The sequence below is a fragment of the Saimiri boliviensis genome, chromosome 1 (genome assembly GCF_048565385.1).
Source record: "Saimiri boliviensis isolate mSaiBol1 chromosome 1, mSaiBol1.pri, whole genome shotgun sequence".
Classification (NCBI taxonomy): domain Eukaryota; kingdom Metazoa; phylum Chordata; class Mammalia; order Primates; family Cebidae; genus Saimiri; species Saimiri boliviensis.
In genome coordinates this window covers 146255320-146273320 of record NC_133449.1, presented here as the reverse complement: position 1 = coordinate 146273320, position 18001 = coordinate 146255320, and the positions used below count along the sequence as shown (strand labels likewise).

The 18001-nt window shown below is 51.6% G+C and overlaps 1 protein-coding gene across 7 annotated transcripts in view; it reads right to left on the bottom strand.

The window, feature by feature from the left end:
- Positions 1–1583: 1583 nt before the first annotated feature.
- Positions 1584–18001, bottom strand: part of ST3GAL2 (ST3 beta-galactoside alpha-2,3-sialyltransferase 2) — a 60855-nt gene continuing 44437 nt past the window's right edge. For 6 of the 7 annotated variants that reach the window (XM_074406239.1, XM_074406234.1, XM_039480445.2 and 3 more), the window contains 5 exons: positions 15801–15994; positions 9825–10004; positions 5295–5340; positions 4917–5036; positions 1584–3942 (listed from right to left, as the gene is read on the bottom strand). In XM_074406239.1, coding sequence (XP_074262340.1) covers positions 3769–3942; positions 4917–5036; positions 5295–5340; positions 9825–10004; positions 15801–15994 — 714 coding nt within the window. In that variant the 3' untranslated portion in view covers positions 1584–3768. Of the gene's footprint in view, positions 3943–4916; positions 5037–5294; positions 5341–5792; positions 7298–9824; positions 10005–15800; positions 15995–18001 lie in introns of those variants that run through there. The other variant, XM_074406251.1, reaches the window with a different exon arrangement.

The window sequence follows — 18001 nt, the reverse complement described above, 5'->3', positions numbered from 1 at the left end:
GCTGGGCGCGGTGGCTTACGCCTATAATCCCAGCACTTTGGGAGGCCGAGGCGGGTGGATCACGAGGTCAAGAGATCGAGACCATCCTGGTCAACAAGGTGAAACCCCGTCTCTACTAAAAATACAAAAATTAGCTGGGCATGGTGGCGCACGCCCATAGTCCCAGCTATTCGGGAGGCTGAGGCAGGAGAATTGCTTGAACCCAGGAGGCAGAGGTTGCGGTGAGCCGAGATCGTGCCATTGCACTCCAGCCCGGGTAACAAGAGCGAAACTCCGTCTCAAAAATAAATAAATAAATAAATAAATAAAAGAATAAAATAATCAGCTGGGTGTGGTAGCAGCAGGGATGCTGGGACCCACAAGTGCCTTGCTAAGGGCTGAGTGCAGTGCTTGACACATACACACCCTCCCAGGAATGGCATGGAGAATAAACTTCAGTTGAGTGCTGGGGAAGCGTGCTTGGTAACCCTCAGCAGTGACCTACCAAGTGACCACCTCTTTCCAGGTTTACCAAATCCAAGTTCCAATGCCCCAGGCCTGTTCTGGTCAGAGACACCCTGGTACTGTGCCGCAGTCCCCAAGCTTTGAGTTCTGGCCTCAGGGAGTGAAGTCCCAGTCACCTTACGCCTCCCCCTTGTCCTTGTTCCCATCAACTCTAAACCTGTGAAACCACCCTTGGGTCCACAAGCAGTACCACCCAAGGCTCCCTGAGCTGGGTGTAGTGGTGGGTGCCTGTAGTCTCAGCTACTCAGGAGGCTCAGGCAGGAAAATTGCTTCAACCTGGGAGGCAGAGGTTGCAGTGAGCTGTGATTGTGCCTGGGTGGCACGGTAAGACACTGCCTCCAGCACGTGTTCCAGAGATGGCTCTTCCCTCCCTTGTACCACGTGGAGTCAAAATGTGGGTCGCAGGCTCAGTACAGTGGCTCACACCTGTTATCACAATACTTTGGGAGACTGAGAAGGGAAGACTGCTTGAGCCCAGGAATTAAAGACTAGCCTGGGCAACATGGTAAAACTTTTTTTTTTTTTTTTTCGAGGCGAGATGGCACCACCACTCCAGCCTGGGCAACAAGAGCAAGACTCCACCCCTCCTCCCCCCCAAAAAATTGCTGGTCACCCGTATCATGATGGAAACGGGGCTGTGTAGAGGCAGGGCTGTGCCAAAGGGGAAAACCTGGCTTAGATGCACTCCCTGAGAGGTGGGGACAGTGCAGCCTGTGGCCACCCAAATGCATCAGAGCCTGATGGAGACCTGGAGACGTCACTATTAGAGGCCAAAGTGGTTAAAGGACAGCCACTGCGAGGAGCTGCTACCAGGAATTCTCTCCAATGAATTCCTCTTAGAAGAAACAGAGGAGGGATGAGTTGAATTTTAACCAAAATGCTTGCAGCCTCTCAGATTTCAGTGCCATGGGGTTTTAGAGAGCAGAGTTCAGGCATGAGGTGCCTCGTTTATAGGTGGTGTCTGGGAGTCATCTTGCTCGTCCCGTATCCCCCAACATTCTCAGCCATTATAAGTCACAGCCACCTTCCAGAGACTGCCTTCTCCCCACCATCATGCCCATTTCAGAACAATGAAGAACTAGAAAGTTTTTTTCTTTTTAATTCAGAAAGAGAAAGGGAAGGAAATAAAAAAAGTTTGTTTAAATAACTATTGCAGAAAAGATCTGGCTGGATGCTGGGACCTACCTCTTAAAGGATGGGTATTTAATTTTTTGAGACGGAGTCTCGCTCTGTTGCCCAGGCTGGAATGCAGTGACACAATCTCGGCTCACTGCAACCTTCACTGCTTGGGTTCAAGGGATTCTCATGCCTCAGCCTCCCGAGTAGCTGGAATTACAGGTGCACACCACGATGCCCGGCTAATTTTTTTATTTTTTGGTAGAGACGGGGTTTCGCCATGTTGACCAGTCTGGTCTTGAACACCTGCCCTTACGATCTGCTCACCTCAGCCTCCCTAAGTGCTGGGATGACAGGTGTGAGCCACCGTGCCTGGCCGGATTCATGATTTAAAACAAAATAAACAAGAAATAAATTATTCTGCTCAATACTGTTTGGCATAATTGCATTGTTTTTCATATTTTCAACACTCAAAACAGCCTCTTCAGGAAACACTGAGATGGGAGTAGCAAGACTGGCTGGGGCCTAGCTCTCTAAAACGGTGGGGGTTAGGGGCGCCCCGAGAGGCATTCTACTGCCCTCCCATCACCCCCATTTTTACTCTTCCTACTTTCGGAATTGGGAAGGACCACATTCAAGCTAAGTTCCCAATATATTAACTTTCAGAGGTGCACACTGCCTGTCCCAACCCTCCCCTAACCAAATCCCCTGCAGGTCCCTGTTCCCCCAGCCAGCTGCAGGAACCCACCAAGGGCCAGGAGGCTGCTTGGTGCTGTCAACTAGGAAAAGGGGGAGCATCTGCACCGTCACTGTTGGAAAGGGGGTTCTATTAGTGGTTTGAGAGCTTCACAGAAGCCCTCGCCCCCTCCTAAACTTCCCCAGCCTCAAAGGGGGAGAATTCACCAGCAGCCCAGCCAGGGACCTAAGCTGGGTTCAGCCATGCAAGCAGCTTCCAGGTGGAACTCCAGCTGCGAGCTTCCCAGCCCTTCTAGGACAGGAGATGGAGAGCGGGGTAGAAGGAGATGACCTGCTGTGCACAAGTCTCCTCCTCCCCGGGCGGCTGCGGGCTGCGGGCTGCGGGCTGGGCCAGCTCAGGATTTACAAAGAATCAGCGCGTCGGCCACCCCGGGCAGCTTCGGCTTAACCAAAACATAAGCCCTAGGCAAATTCACCCCCAAGCGAGAGGCGATGGGTGAAGGAGGTGCATGCAGCGAGCAGCCAGGCCCATCGTCAGCCTCGTTCCGCCATTCAGCCACCTCCCCAGAGCCGGCCAAAGACTGGGGAAAGGAGGGAGCCAGGAGGCAGGGTTTTTTTCCAGAGCAACAGGTAGGCTGGTGAGGAGGCCCCGGGCCCAGGGAGAGGCGCTGAGAAGGCTGCGGGTGAACAGGAGGGCCGAGGGCACACGTGAGTGAGAGCACCTTGCACTGGAGGGGACAGGGCTTCCTCGAGCCCTGCCCTGTCCCCTCCACCTGTCCGGAGTTCGGCCCGGGCGCACCCCACCCTGTAGCGGACGCCATCCCCAGCTTCCTGGAGACGCGGGAGGCCCTGGGGGAGCGGCCGTCCCACAGTGCTGCCGAGGCGGGGCGAGGTGGGACGGCGGACCCCGCGTCCCGGGCTCCGCCCCGACTGCGTTTCTTTGGTGGGTCTGCACGCGCCCATCCGGGCCGGCGGGGAAAGGGGCCAGGTGGCCACCGCTCTCCTGAGGCCCGCAGCGACCGCAGAGGGCGTCCACTCTCCTCCCGGGCCGGCCAGCGACTGAGACGCCCCTTCGGCGAAGCCTGAAAGAAGTGCTTTGCCAAGGCCCACGGCATGCCCTCCTCAGAAAGCGGGAAAGAAAACCCTAGCCCAAAGCATAAGGAAGTGGGGACTGAGCGGCCACCGGCCCGCCCCCGAAGGCCATTGATTGGAGGAGACAGGACCCAGCACCGGAAGTTCTCCTTAAGTCGCATGACTAGCTGGGAGAAACAGAAGCTCCGCCCGACTGCAGCGCTGATTGGTGCCAGGCCCGGCCGGTCCCCAGAGTCTCGTGATTGGCAGGGGACAGCAGGCGCCCCCTGTACTGCAGCATTATGGGTCCCGGGTCCCAGGTCCCGGGCCGGAGCGCGGGCGCCTGACGGTTGTGCCGGGAGGGGCACGGCGAGGCCCAGCTCAGTTACCCCGGTAGACCTCAATCTTGCTGGCCTTGGCCAGCATGTCGATGATGTGGGCCTCGAAGTCCGCGTCGTGTACGCCTGTCTTCCGGAACTCGCCCGCATACCGGTTGTTCTCCCAGTAGTGGTGCCAGTTGCCCCGGCTGTCGGCCCCGAACCCGTACACGTTCACCTGCGGGGAAGCGCGGCGCGGCGTCACCCCAGGCGGGGACCCAGAGGACAGCTGGGGCGGCCTCGGGATGACAGGGAGGACAGGGGAGAGGGAGGCCCCGGGGAGATGCCGGACCCGCCGGGCCTGGCCTAAGGATATGGACTCACATGGGGACACCACCTTCCCTTTGCAGTTGTCCTTCCTCTCCAGCCCTTGCTAATTCCTCCTTTCATTTTTTGAAATGGAGTGCTTTTGATCAGCACCATTGCAATGAAGCACTTGCTGGCAAGGTGGGTGTACTGGGCCTCAGCTCTGCTCTTGGTGGCATGGCAGCCCTGGCCACTGGTGGAACGGGTCCTCTGAACGACTAAGTTCCATTTTTACACGAAGTAGGCTTGGGGCTCAGAGCTGGTGGGGGCAGCCCTTCAGTTGGAATTCAACTACATACACTCTCCATTCTATTTATGTTCTTTCATTCCTTTTTCAAGACAGAGTCTTGCTCTGTCACCTAGGCTGAAGTGCAGTGGCGCGATCTTGGCTCATTGCAACCTCCACCTCCTAGGTTCAAGTGATTCTCCTGCCTCAGCCTCCCGAGTAGCTGGGATTATAGGCGTGCCCCACCACACCCGGCTAATTTTTTGTATTTTTAATAAAGATGGGGTTCCCCCATGTTGGTCAGGCTGCTCTCAAACTTCTGACCTCAAGTGATCCACCCACCTCAGCCTCCCAAAGTGCTGGGATGACAGGTGTGAGCCACTGCACCCTGCCAATAATTTAACTTTTTAATGAAGTGATTTCGGACTTAGTAAACTTATGACAGCAAAAAGCATTTGGGAAAGGCAGATCTATGCTTTACAACCTAGAGGTAGGGGAAACCAAGGCCACGTGGATTCTGCCTAAAGAACCACATTCCTGTGGAAGCCTGCTAAGACTGGAGAAAGGCTGCACTCCTCTGTTCCATGGGTTCCCACTACCCCCGCCACAGGCCTACCCACCTCATCGCACACATGCAAGGCAAAGAAGAGCACCAGCATCCCTGTGGAAGGGTACCGCCCGTGATGCTCTGTCCACCTGTCGTGGATATACTTGAAGAAGGCTGGGTTGTAGATCTGGACCTGGGAGAAGAGATAACAGGTACATGAGGGGTTTAGGGGCGGAGATTCAGGCTAGACTGAGCAGATTCTGCTTGTCTATGCCCGTCAGCAGACATGTGTTTGTGTCTCCTGGCTCCTGTGGCACGGCTGGGGTCAGGCATCCCAGCACATGGGGACCCTGTGGTTCTGGAGGGGAAATGGAACACACCTACGCTGAAGGACCACGTGCACAGGCTGGGCCAGCACTGTTTCCACTGAGGTGGGAAGTGAGGAGCTTACCTTTTCTTTATCCACTCGAAGGAACGACTTCACTGGGGCGTAGGTGCTGTAAGCAGACAGAAAGATAACATTTCAGGCCAGGGGCGGTGGCTCACGCCTACAATCCCAGCACTTTGGGAGGCCAAGGCAGGTGAATCACCTGAGACCAGGAGTTCGAAGCCAGCCTGACCAACATGGTGAAACTCCATCTCTGCTAAAAATACAAAAATTGGCTGGGTGTGGTGGTGCCTAGCTGTTATCCCAGCTACTTGGGAGGCTGAGGTTTCAGTGAGCTGAGCTGGGAGGCAGAGGTTGCAGTGAGCAGAGATCACATCACTGCACTCCAGCCTGAGTGACAGAGTAAGACTCCATCTCAAAAAATAAAAGAAAGGTAACATTTCAGGTAGCCCCATGGGACCTAGGGGTGCCCCTCCCCACCAGGTCTGAGTGACGTCAGCCCCGCACCTTCCAGACTGCTCTGCTTCTGGACTGCTCTTCCCCGGCTCTTTCATCACTGCCATGCCTTGCTCTAGAGCCTCCAATGGCTCCCCATGGCATCCAAAATAAAATGGGAATGTTTTAGGCAAGTGCTGTGGCCTTCGCTAGTCCAGCCCCAACCTTCCTCCCCCAGCTCTCTGCTGTGAGCTCTCCATTAGAGCTGGCCATCATCTCAAATCCACCATGTCTCTGCTCTCACACCTGCCCTCAATCCACTACCCTCAGGCTTCACACAGACCCCACCTCTTTGTAGCCAGCCATGGCCCCTGTAACCTACATGCCCTTCTCTGAATGTCTGTGGTACTTCAACTCTATTGCACTCATTTTAGCCCTCAGGTCTTCCAAACATGACATAATGAATATCCTAAAGTCAAGAAATTATAATTCATTACTTTTGTGTTTATAAAATACATGGTGACAAGAACCAAAAGGTAGTAACAAACCAAGTGTCCACTGAAGAATAAAAAGATAAACAAAACAGGTATATCCTTACAATGGAAGTGTTTTCAGCCTTTAAAAAACAGGAAATTCTGACAACATGGATGAACAACAAGGACATTATGCTAAGTCAGTCAGACAAAAGGACAAATATAGTTATGATCTGACTTATATGAGGCACCAAGAATAGTTAAATCGGCCGGGCGCGGTGGCTCAAGCCTGTAATCCCAGCACTTTGGGAGGCCGAGGCGGGTGGATCACGAGGTCAAAAGATCGAGACCATCCTGATCAACATGGTGAAACCCCGTCTCTACTAAAAATACAAAAAATTAGCTGGGCATGGTGGCACATGCCTGTAATCCCAGCTACTCAGGGGGCTGAGACAGGAGAATTGCCTGAACCCGGGAGGCGGAGGTTGCGATGAGCCGAGATCGCGCCATTGCACTCCAGCCTGGGTAACAAGAGCGAAACTCCGTCTCAAAAACAAACAAACAAACAAACAAACAAACAAACAAAAAGAATAGTTAAATCCGCCTATAATCCCAGCACTTTGGGAGGCCGAGGCGGGTGGATCACAAGGTCAAGAGATCAAGACCATCTTGGTCAACAAGGTGAAACCCCGTCTCTACTAAAAATACAAAAATTAGCTGGGCATGGTGGTGCGTGCCTGTAGTCCCAGCTACTCGGGAGGCTGAGGCAGGAGAATTGCTTGAACCCAGGAGGCGGAGGTTGCGGTGAGCCGAGATCTTGCCATTGCACTCCAGCCTGGGTAACGAGCAAAACTCTATCTCAAAAAAAAAAAAGAATAGTCAAATCAAGCCGGGTACAGTGGCTCACATCTGTAACCCCAGCACTTCAGGAGGCCAAGGAGGGCAGATCATGAGGTCAAGAGATCAAGACCATCCTGGCCAACATGGTGAAACCCTGTCTACTAAAAACAGAAAAAATTAGCTGGGTGTGGTAGCACGTGCCTGTAGTCCCAGCTACTCAGGAAGCTGAGGCAGAAGAATCTCTTGAACCCAGGAGACGGAGTTTGCAGCGAGCCGAGATTGCGCCACTGCATTCCAGCTTGGCAACAGAGTGAGACCCTATCTCCAGAAAAAAAAAAAAAAAAAAAAGAATAGTCAAATCAGGCCAGCCTGTAATCCCAGCACTTAGAGAGGCCGAGTTGGGCAGATCACTTGAGGTCAGAAGTTTGAGACCAGCCTGGCCAACATAGTGAAACCCCGTCTCTACTAAAAAAGAATGAACCCCATTCCTGTAATCTCAGCTACATGGGAGGCAGAATCACTTGAACCCGGGAGGCAGAGGTTGCAGTGAGCCAGGATCATGCCACTGCACTCCAGCCTGGGCAACAGTGTGAGACTTGGTCTCAAAAACAAACAAAAAAAAGAATAGCCAAGTCATAGAGACACAAAGTAGAATAAGCTTACCCAGGACTGAGGGGAGGGGACAATGGAGAGTTAGTGTTTAATGTGTACAGTTTCCATTTGGGATAATGAAAATGTTCTGGAAATGGAGATGGCTATACAACAATGTGAATATACTTAATGTTACTGAGTTAAATTAGTTAAAATGGTAAATTTTATATAGTGTTTATCTTACAACACAACAAAAATACATGGTGAGACAGAGTAAAGTAATGGTTGCCTTGGGCTGGGGTTGGGAGGAGTGGGGGTGATGACTTCGGGACCCAGGGGTATCTAGATTTTTATCTTTAAAGACCCCTTAGACCATGAAAATGTTCCTTTTTTTTTTTTTTTTTTTGAGGCAGACCCTTGCTCTGTTGCCCAGGCTGCAGTGCAATGGTACAATCTCAGCTCACTGTAACCTCTGCCTCCCAGGTACAGGCAATCCAATCCTCCCACCTGAGCTTCCAGAGTATAGAGGCATGCCACCATATCTGGCTATTTGTGTGTGTGTGTGTGTGTGTGTGTATTTTAGTACAGACAGGGTTTCCAAATGTTGGTCAGGATGGTCTTGATCTCCTGACCTTGTGATCTACCTGCCTCAGCTCCAAAAGTGCTGAAATTACAGGCTTGAGTCACCATACCCAGCCAATTGTTTTTTTTTTTTTTTTTGAGACAGAGTCTCTGTCACCTGGCCTATAGTGCAGTGATGCGATCTCGGCTCACTGCAACTTCTGCCTCCTAGGTTCAAGTGATTCTCCTTACCTTAGCCTCCCAAATAGAGATTATAGGCACCCACCACCATGCTCAGCTAATTTTTTTGTGTACTTAGTAAAGATGGGGTTTCACTATGTTGGCCAGGCTGCCCTGGAACACCTGACCTTGTGATCTGCCTGCCTCAGCCTCCCACAGTGATGGGATTACAGGTGTGTGCCACTGCACCTGGCCAATTTTGTATTTTTTATAGAGCGGAGTTTCACCATGTTGCCCAGGGTAGTCTCGAACTCTTGGGCTCAAGCAATCCACCCTCCTTGGCCTCCTAGAGTGCTGGGATTACAGGTATGAGCCACTGTGCCCAGAAGAACATGAAAATGTTTTAAATTTAATTGTGGGGCTGGGTGTGGTGGCTCATTTCCTGTAATCCCAGCACTTTGGGAGGCCAAGGCGGGCGGATCACCTGAGGTTAGAAGTTTGAGACCAGCCTGGCCAACATGGCAAAACCCCATCTCTACTAAAAATGCAAAAATTAGCCAGATCCGTGGTGACACACACCTGTAATCCCAGCTACTCGGGAGGCCGAGGCAGGAGAATTGCTTGAACCTGGGAAGCAGAGGTTACAGTGAGCCGAGATTGTGTCACTGCACTCCAGTCTGGGCAACAGAGTGAGACTCCATCTCAAAAACAAAACGAAAACAATTAATTGTGGGCCGGGTGTGGCGATTTACGCCTATAATCTCAACACTTTGGGAAGCCGAGGCAGGTGGATCACTTGACATCAGGAGTTTGAGACCAGCCTTGCCAACATGGTGAAACCCTGTCTCCACTTAAAATACAAAAATTAGCCAGGTGTGGTGGCATGTGTCAGTAATCCCAGCTACTCGGGAGACTGAAGCGCCAAGAATCACTTAAATCCAGGAGGCAGAGGTTGCAGTGAGCCAATATTCCCCCTCTGCACTCCAGCCTGGGTGATACAGTGAGACTCCATCTCAAAAACATAATAAAATTTTTTAAAAATAAAATTAATTGTGGTCATGGTTATACAACTGAATATATGGAAGTTACTAGATTATATACATTAAATAGGTGAGATATATGGGATGTGAATCATATTGTGATAAAGCTGCTAAAAAATATACTTGGGGAACTAGATTTCCCATGGTTCCCAGCTATGATGGGATAACTGCCCCCAAAGAAAGTCCTCAGAAGGCAGAGCTCCCTCAGCTGGGAGCTATCACCCAGAAAGGAGACCAAAACCAGATGGTCTTTCCTCATCTTTCCACCATCAGTATGCTAGGTGTCACCACGCAGGAAGTGACACAGAGCAAGCTGTGCCTTCAGCTCACCCACCATCTTAGGCCCTCCCTTCTCACCAGCACCTCTTGGCCAAAATGTTCAATGAAAGGAATTCTACAATCTGGCCCCCAGGAAGACTCTGCCCAAGGTGTTCCTGTCACCCATATTCTACCCGGGCGAGCAAGAGGCTCACAATCGGATCTGCCCTGTGGACAGGGCGCTGGCGATCCACAGAAGGTCCAGGGCCTTGAAGGGCACCAGCACGAAGCTGACGTTGGCGGGCAGGTTCTTGGCACTCTCAGGGTACATGAAATGGTGGGTGGTTCGGCTGCCAACATCTTGCTCAAAGCCCACGGTTGGTGCCTGATTCATCCTGCAGGGACAAGAGGGTGACATGAGAATCAACTGCCATGGAAACTGGTACAAGATTCTTAGAGGATAGTTTGAGGCTATCCATCAGAAATGCAAATGGTGTATACTCCAACCCAGGAATTTTATTGCTAGAAATCTATCCTATAAAAATGGCTGCATAGGTGTGCAAAGATGCTTATGAGGATATTCACTGCAGAATTATTTACAATCAAACAGGCCAGGCGTGGTGGCTCACGCCTGTCATCTCAGGACTTTGAGAGGCTAAGATGGGCAGACTGCTTGAGGCCAGGAGTTTGAGACCAACCTGGGCCAACATGGTGAAATCCCATCTCTACTTAAAAAAAAAAAAGAAAAATACAAAATTAGCTGGGTGTGGCAGCATGCACCCGCAATGCCAGCTACTTGGGAGGCTGAGGCAGGCGACTGGCTTGAACCTTGGAGGCAGAGGTTGCAGTGAGCCAAGATCACACCATCACACTCCAGCCTGGGTGACAGAGCAAGACTGTCTCAAAAAATAAAAATAAAAATAAAAAGCATTGGTTACTCTCAGAATAAGATTGGGGGCTTAACCCATTTTTATTATATATGTTTTTATTTATTATTATTATTATTGTTGTGACATGGTCTCACTCTGTCGCCCAGGCTGGAATGCAGTGGTGCTATGTCGGCTCACTGCAACCTCTGCCTCTGCCTCTTGGGTTCAAGCGATTCTCCTGCCTCAGCCTCCTGAGTAGCTGGGACTACAAGCATGTGCCAGCACGCCCAGCTAATTTTTGTATTTTTAGTAGAGACGGGGTTTCACCATGTTTTGGCCATGCTGGTCTTGAACTCCTGGCCTGAAGCAATCTGCCTACCTCAGCCTCCCAAAGTGCTGGAATTACAGGTGTGAGCCATTGAGCCTACACAATTTTTGTTTGTTTTTACATCTCATCTGTCACCCAGACTGGAGTGCAGTGGCATCATTATGGCTCACTGCACACTCGACCTCCTGGGCTCAATCGATCCTCCAGCTTTAGCCTCCCGAGAAGTTGGGACCACAGGTGTGCATCACCACACCGTATTTTGTTCTGTTTTGTAGAGATGAGGGTCTCACTATGTTGTCCAGGCTGGTCTCAATCTCCTGAACTTAAGCAATCCTCCTGTCTCAGCCTCCTGAGTAGCCGGGACTACAGGCAGATGCCACTATGCCTGGCCTACTTTTATAATTTTTTAAAGAAATAACTCTTAAAGACAGCCTTCCACAGCTTCCACTGACCTGGCTATTCTGCCAGGTTTCTGTAAGATGGTGAAAGCAAGATAGGAAGGTCCCTCCCCTCAGCCCCTGGGCTGGATGGAAGCCTCACTCTTACCACCACCCACCACCCTCTTCCTATCTGCCATTTCAAGACCCTGTGGGCCCTTCTACTCCAAGGCCAAGAGAAATGCCCCAAGTTCTGATGGTGTCTGCTGTTGGTGTCTCTATCGTGATGTGCAATGTCCCCTCTCTCCTGCTGCTGTCTAGAGAGAGGGGACATTGCTGTGGCTCCTGTCTGGAAACCCTCTCCATGGGTATAATAAGCCAAGAAGGCCTCTATTTCCTTTCAATTTGTGTAAAATATAGGACAAGTAAAACCAAAGTTCCCCTTTTTAATAAGCATCTTACTGTAACAGGTGGACCAGGCTTAAACACAAACCTGTTGGTCTTTTTTTTTTTTTTTTTTCTGCTATGACTGTTCATGAGAACATTCCTGTCTCGCCTGGACCACTTTGTGGAATCATGACTACCAAGGCAGGGTGATTGTAACCTGGCCCTCCATTAGGAACAAAAGGACCCGGGGAGGAAGGGAGGGCAGTCTCTAGGTGGCTCTCCCAACTTTTTATGCCAGTTCTGTAAAACCAGCACAAACATTCCCTGTCCTTACAGTGGCTGGCAACAGCTAGCTGGGCTGGGTGAGAACTTGCTGTGTTGCAGGGGATCCCACGCTGTCCTCATCAGGATGGGACTGGGGAGGACCATGGGCTGTGCTGTTCAGGATCCCTTCGCCCCACTGGTCCCACGGTTGTGCCTCCTACCTCTCATTTTCCCTTTCCTTGAGGGTCTGGAGGCTGCTTTGGGGTGGGAGCCCTCAAAGCCTAGAGAGTGTCTGGGTCTTAACCACTTCTGTTCTAGTTGGCTTCAAGCAGATGCCCAGAATTCCCTCCAGAGAAACTAACATGTTCTGTCTCCAGAACAAGGATCTAGTTTCTGCCTCCCTCTCCCAAATTCATGTTTTTCAGTGAACTGACCCTTTGAGCCTGGTCTTTAGGGTTCAGAGATCCTATATCCTAGAAGAGCTGAGAAGCATTTTTCCTACCCATGAATAATTCCTAACAGCTCGTGGGCTGCTAAACTCCCACACAGGCACTGGTGTCCTAGGGTCACACTGACACAGTCTGGATCTGCCTACTGCCAAGCACCCTGGGACCTGTGAGGAACAGAGCAGTTGGAGAGGAAGCCTTAACAGGGGATGTCAGAGCCAGAAGTATGAATCAGCTGCCGGGGGTATGGCAGGGGTAAGCAGGAGGTGGAGGAATTGGGCTGGTGACACTGGCTGGGATCTGGGCAGGGCAGGAGCTAGGATCAAGGTGTACTCTTCCTCTTTTTTAAAAAACTAGAGATGGGGTTTTGCCATATTGCTCGAGCTGGTTTCAAACTCCTGGGCTCAATCAATCATCTTGCCTCAACCTCCCAAAGTGCTGGGGTTATAGGCATGAGCCACCATGCCCGGACAAGATGTGTATTTGAGAAGACCTAAGTGACGAACTTCATCTCATCAGATATGGCGAGGCTAAGAGATCCTGCAGTGCCCGGGGCTGCAGCTGGCCCCAGCTGCTTCTCAAGACCCACCGTCCGCCTTCTCCACTGACTTGGCAGCCCGAGCTATCATGAAGTCCCCATGGGACCTGTCAGCCAGGCTCACCCTGCCTTCCGCGTGCGAGAATGGCCATGCTACAGAGCCTGCCCCTCTTCCCTCGCTTCTCCTATGTCTGGCCAGACACCAGCTTCCAAACATCTGGGAATTAAAGGAGCAAGAGGTCCCAAAAAATGTTTCACAGCCTCCATGGGAAAGGAAAGGAACAGAGCACTGTAACGGGGACAAGGTTTCATTTCAAGGCTCTGATTCATCCTGGAGAAGCCACACCCTGGAAAGGGGCCAGAGCAGGATGGCGAGGATGAGCTGCATCTCTGGGACTCAGGGACACAGCATTCTAGAAATCTATCTGTCCTCAGCTGCCTCCAGCAGCCAAAGAAGTACTCAGGGACAGGGGCGCAAGCAGGGTGTGTGCTCCCTGGCTAGGACCTCGTGTTGGCTGCCTAGTCCCCTTCACTCCTGCATGTATCTGTAGTGCACCTACTGTCTAGCAGGCACTCTTCTTGGAGTTGTGGATGGATCTTCTGGCCAACTAAGGCAGGACCAGCTCAACTGGACTTGGAGTGGTCCACAGGGCTCAGAGGACAAAAAGGAGGAGGAGGGGATGACGAGGTGGGTGGGGCACAGGTGGGTCAGGCCATCACCTTGCTCAGCTCAGCCCTCCAGTGAGTCTTTTGTTGGTCTTGCTTCCAGAAACACTGGTTCCCAACCTGGATATGCCTAAAATTGAAGTCACCCCTACCGCCATCTGTTGTTTTTGTTTTTGAGATAGGGTCTTGCTCTGTTGCCCAGGCTGGAGTGCAGTGGTACCGTCATAGCTCACCACAGTTTCAAACTCTTGGGCTCAAATGATCCTCCTGCCTTAGCCTCTCTAGTATCTAGGACTACAGGCTCACACTAGCAAGCCCAGCTTATCCACTACCATCTGGTTCATTATACACACCAGCAGACAGCCAATTACTATACTACCTGGGTCACCCCTTCCAGAAAGTGATTCTGGGGTCTGTGAGGAAGCATCTATAAATTCCTCCTCCCCTCTCCCTCTCTCTCCTCCCATCCCTTCCCCCTCCCCTCCCCCTCCTCCTCCTTCTCTCTCTTTCTCACTCTCTTCCTCTCCCCCTCCCCTCCTTCTCTCTTTCTCTCTCTCCTTCTTTCTTCCAGATGGAGTTTCTCTCTTGTTGCCCAGGCTGAAGTGCAATGGCATGATCTCAGCTCACTACAACCTCTACCTCCTGGGTTCAAGCGATTCTCCTGCCTCAGCCTCCCAAGTAGCTGGGATTACTAGCACATACCACCATGCACAGCAAATTTTTATATTTTTTGTAGAGACAGGATTCCACCATGTTGGCCAGTCCAGTCTCAAACTCCTGAACTCAGATGATCCACCTGCCTCAGCCTCCCAAAGTTCTGGGATTACAGGTATAAGGCACCGTGCCCAGCCTTATAAATTTCTTTCTGACAGTACTGGCAAGGCGACTTAGAGCCAGTCCTTTTGGGCCTGAATCCGGGCTTCCACCTAGGAGCTTCCTGACCATCACTGAGGTGCCTGCCCAGTGAAAGCTCAAACTTGATGCAGGTGTTTCAGGCACCTGAGAGCACTGTTCTGGGCTTTCCGAGTGCCCAGGACTGCACTGAAGTGACAGATGCCTCAATCCCCAACCTGGCCATGGTCTCTGGGGAGGGGAGTGGCTCCTCTAAGACCAGCTCCCATCTCATCTCCCTGCCATTAGGGTATCAGCAGTTGGAGGATACAGATACCCTTAGGTTGCTCGGAGTCCTGGACAGGGTCTGGTCCATTCTGCTCACCCTCCCACGTGCACAATTTCCCAACATGAGGAAGGTCTTACATGGAATGCTGAATGCCTCCGAGATATATTGCTGCCTTCGTGTTGCTATGGAGACAGGAACAGTTTCTAAGACAAAGCCCTCCCTTCCGCCTCCTGGGAAACCTGGTCTTTCTGCAATGCTCATCCTAAGAGACGCGTGAAAACTGGGCATTGGCAGGAGCCCTGTTCTTCAGGCTCCTCCTCTACCAAGGAGTCAGGTGGAAGGATCCCCACTGTGGCATTTCTTCTCCCCAGCCAAGTCAAGGGGAAACGTCAAAAAACACAGGCTCTGGAGCAGAGCGAGCAGCCTATGTTCAGGTCACAAGCCTGCCTTCTATTCCCTGTTCACACCTAGGCCTTCACTGCAGAATCTCGGTCAGGACTGATGCTCCTCCCAACCCTTCTCCCTTCCTCATGGCTGGGCTTAGAGGTGTTGAGAATGAATGAGCCCCGGAGCAAATACCAAACAGCTCCCTTCAGTGCCCAGAACATCTGCCTTCCTTTCCTCTGCCAGAGAGAATCCCTGCTGCTATGAAGTAGGATGCTAGCTGCACTTGGGGCCCTCATTCCTTGGCCAGCTACTGAGAGGATGAGGAGGATAGGGCTGGTTTCTGATGGGAATTTTTGTTTTTGAGACAAGGTCTCAGTCTATTGCCCAGGCTGGAGTGCACTTGTGCAATCATAGCTCACTGTAGCCTCAAACTCCTGGGTTTAAGCACTCCTCCTACCTCAGCCTCTCAAAGTGCTGGAATTACGGCGTGAGCCACCCTGCTTGGCCTCTGGTGGGATTTTTCACCGAACGTCAGCCAGGAGTCTAATGTCGGCTCTTTCCAAAGGAATTCAGAGCCTTGGAAACAGAGTGCAGGCCTCCAGCAAAGCTTAGATTGGGGATTCTGCCTCCCTATCCACCCCAAAAGGGCAAAGGAGAGAGCTGCAAGCCTGCCATGGAAGGCTCTGAGAGGCAGGGCCCCACAGCACCCTGGTAGCTGGCATCATGCACCCTGCCAGACAAGGCAGAGGAGGCAGTTGCCCTTCCAGAGGCCTGTTGTGGGCCCACCCTCGGGCTCTGCAGGGTCTCACCTCATGATGAAGTTGTGCCCGTCTATGTCCTGCCCATAGCCAGAGCCCCGCAGGTTGCCTGAGTTCCCCACCACAGCACATCGCCGGCACTGGTGGGGGTCCCGGAAGCGGTAGGGGTTCTCGCCGGGCACTATCTGGAACAGCTTCTCCAGCACCTCGTTGGTATTGTGTGACTTGAACTGAGGCTGCAGCATCTGTGGAAGGGAGGGGAAGACAGGAAAGGAGGAAGGGGAGAGGTGTGTGAGTAGGGAGGGGCCCTGGCCTCCCCTCCTCTGCCCTCACTCTCAAGTCTGGGCACAGGCCTCTTTATCCAGGGCTTTGCCAGGGAACAGGGATTCTTTCCTCTGGTCAGTGAGGGTCCCTCCCTCTCTCAATGACAGCAAAGTCCCCGGTTGTGAGTCTCAACATCCGGAGATTGGGTACCCTGCTAGTCAAGGGCGGCTCTGAGGCACTGGAGGGGGCTCAGGGGTCAAGGTACCCTCCACACATTTTCTGGGGACCTGCAGGTCTAGGCCACAGAGGAGAGCAGCCTCCTTCACGGCTCATTCCCAGTCAGCCTACAGGGGGCATCCCAGGCACTCAGGCTGAGGACTGCAGTTGCAGAAGCTACCTCCAGGGGACAATCCAGCCAACTCCCTGAGTTCCCAGGGCAGGGCAGAGAGACTGATAAATTCTTTCAGAGCCAGAACAGGTGGAATAAAACTGGTGTCTCCTCCTACCAGTGAGACCTGTACCAACCAGCTGATGGTCAAAGACCATCAATCAAGGCAGCGCCAACCAGACACAGGCCAGCAGGTGCCGCACAGCAGTGATGTGGCAGGTGAGGTCCACAGCCAACAGATCTGAGCCCCAGCAAAGAGAGGCAACTTTAGCCAACTGCTGCCACGTGGGATCATCAACCCAGAAGGGCCAAATTTTCCCATTTTTCAAGAGACACTGAAAATGAGGATTTCATGAAATAAGAAAAATAAAATCCTGATTTTTTTTTTTTTTTTTTTGGAGACAGAGTCTCACACTGTCACCCAGGCTGGAGTGCAGTGGCGCAATCTCAGCTCACTGCAAACTCCGCCTCCCAGGTTCAAGCCATTCTGCCTCAACCTCCCAAGTAGCTGGGATTAAAGGCACCTGCCACCATGCCCAGCAAATTTTTTTTATTTTTAGTAGAGATGGGGTTTCACTATGTTGGCCAGGCTGGTCTCAAACTCCTGACCTCATGATCCATGTGCCTCAGCTTCCCAAAGTGTGATTTTATTTATTTATTTATTTATTTATTTATTTATTTATTTATTTATTTATTTTTGAGACAGAGTTTCGCTCTTGTTGCCCAGGCTGGAGTGCAATGGTGGGATCTTGGCTCACCGCAACCTCTGCCTCCCAGGTTCAAGCAATTCTACAGCCTCAGCCTCCCAAGTAGCTGGGATTACAGGCATGTGCCATCATGCATGGCTAATTTTGTATTTTTAGTAGATACGGGTTTTCTCCATATGTTGGTCAGGCTGGTCTCAAACTCTTGACCTCAAGTGATCCACCCATCTTGGCCTCCCAAAGTGCTGGGATTACAGGCATGTGCCACTGTACCCAGTTGAAATCCTGATTTCTAAATGTTAATAAGTAATGCTAGTATTTTAAAAACACTGAATGAGCTGCACTTGGTCCATGGGCCACCAATTGGTAATGTCAGTTAAAATGCTCTGTGGGGGCTGTGCGCTGTGGCTCATGCCCATAATCCCAGCACTTTGGGAGGCTGAGACAGGTGGATCACCTGAGGTCAGAAGTTCGAGACCAGCCTGGCCAACATGGTGAAACTTTGTCTCTAGTAAAAATACAAAAAGGCCGGGCATGGTGGCTCACGCCTGTAATCCTAGCACTTTGGAGGCCAAGGCGGGTAGATCATCTGAGGTCGGGAGTTCAAGACCAGCCTGACCAACATGGTGAAACCCCGTTTTTATAAAAAAATTTTTTTTAATTAAAAAAAAAAAGTAAGCCGGGCGCGGTGGCTCAAGCCTGTAATCCCAGCACTTTGGGAGGCCGAGGCGGGTGGATCACGAGGTCAAGAGATCGTGAGCATCCTGGTCAACATGGTGAAACCCTGTCTCTAACTAAAAATACAAAAAAAAAAAAAAAAAAAAGTAAAAATACAAAAAATAGCCGGTGTGGTGGCAGGCACCTGTAATCCTAGCTACTTGGGAGGCTTAAGCAGG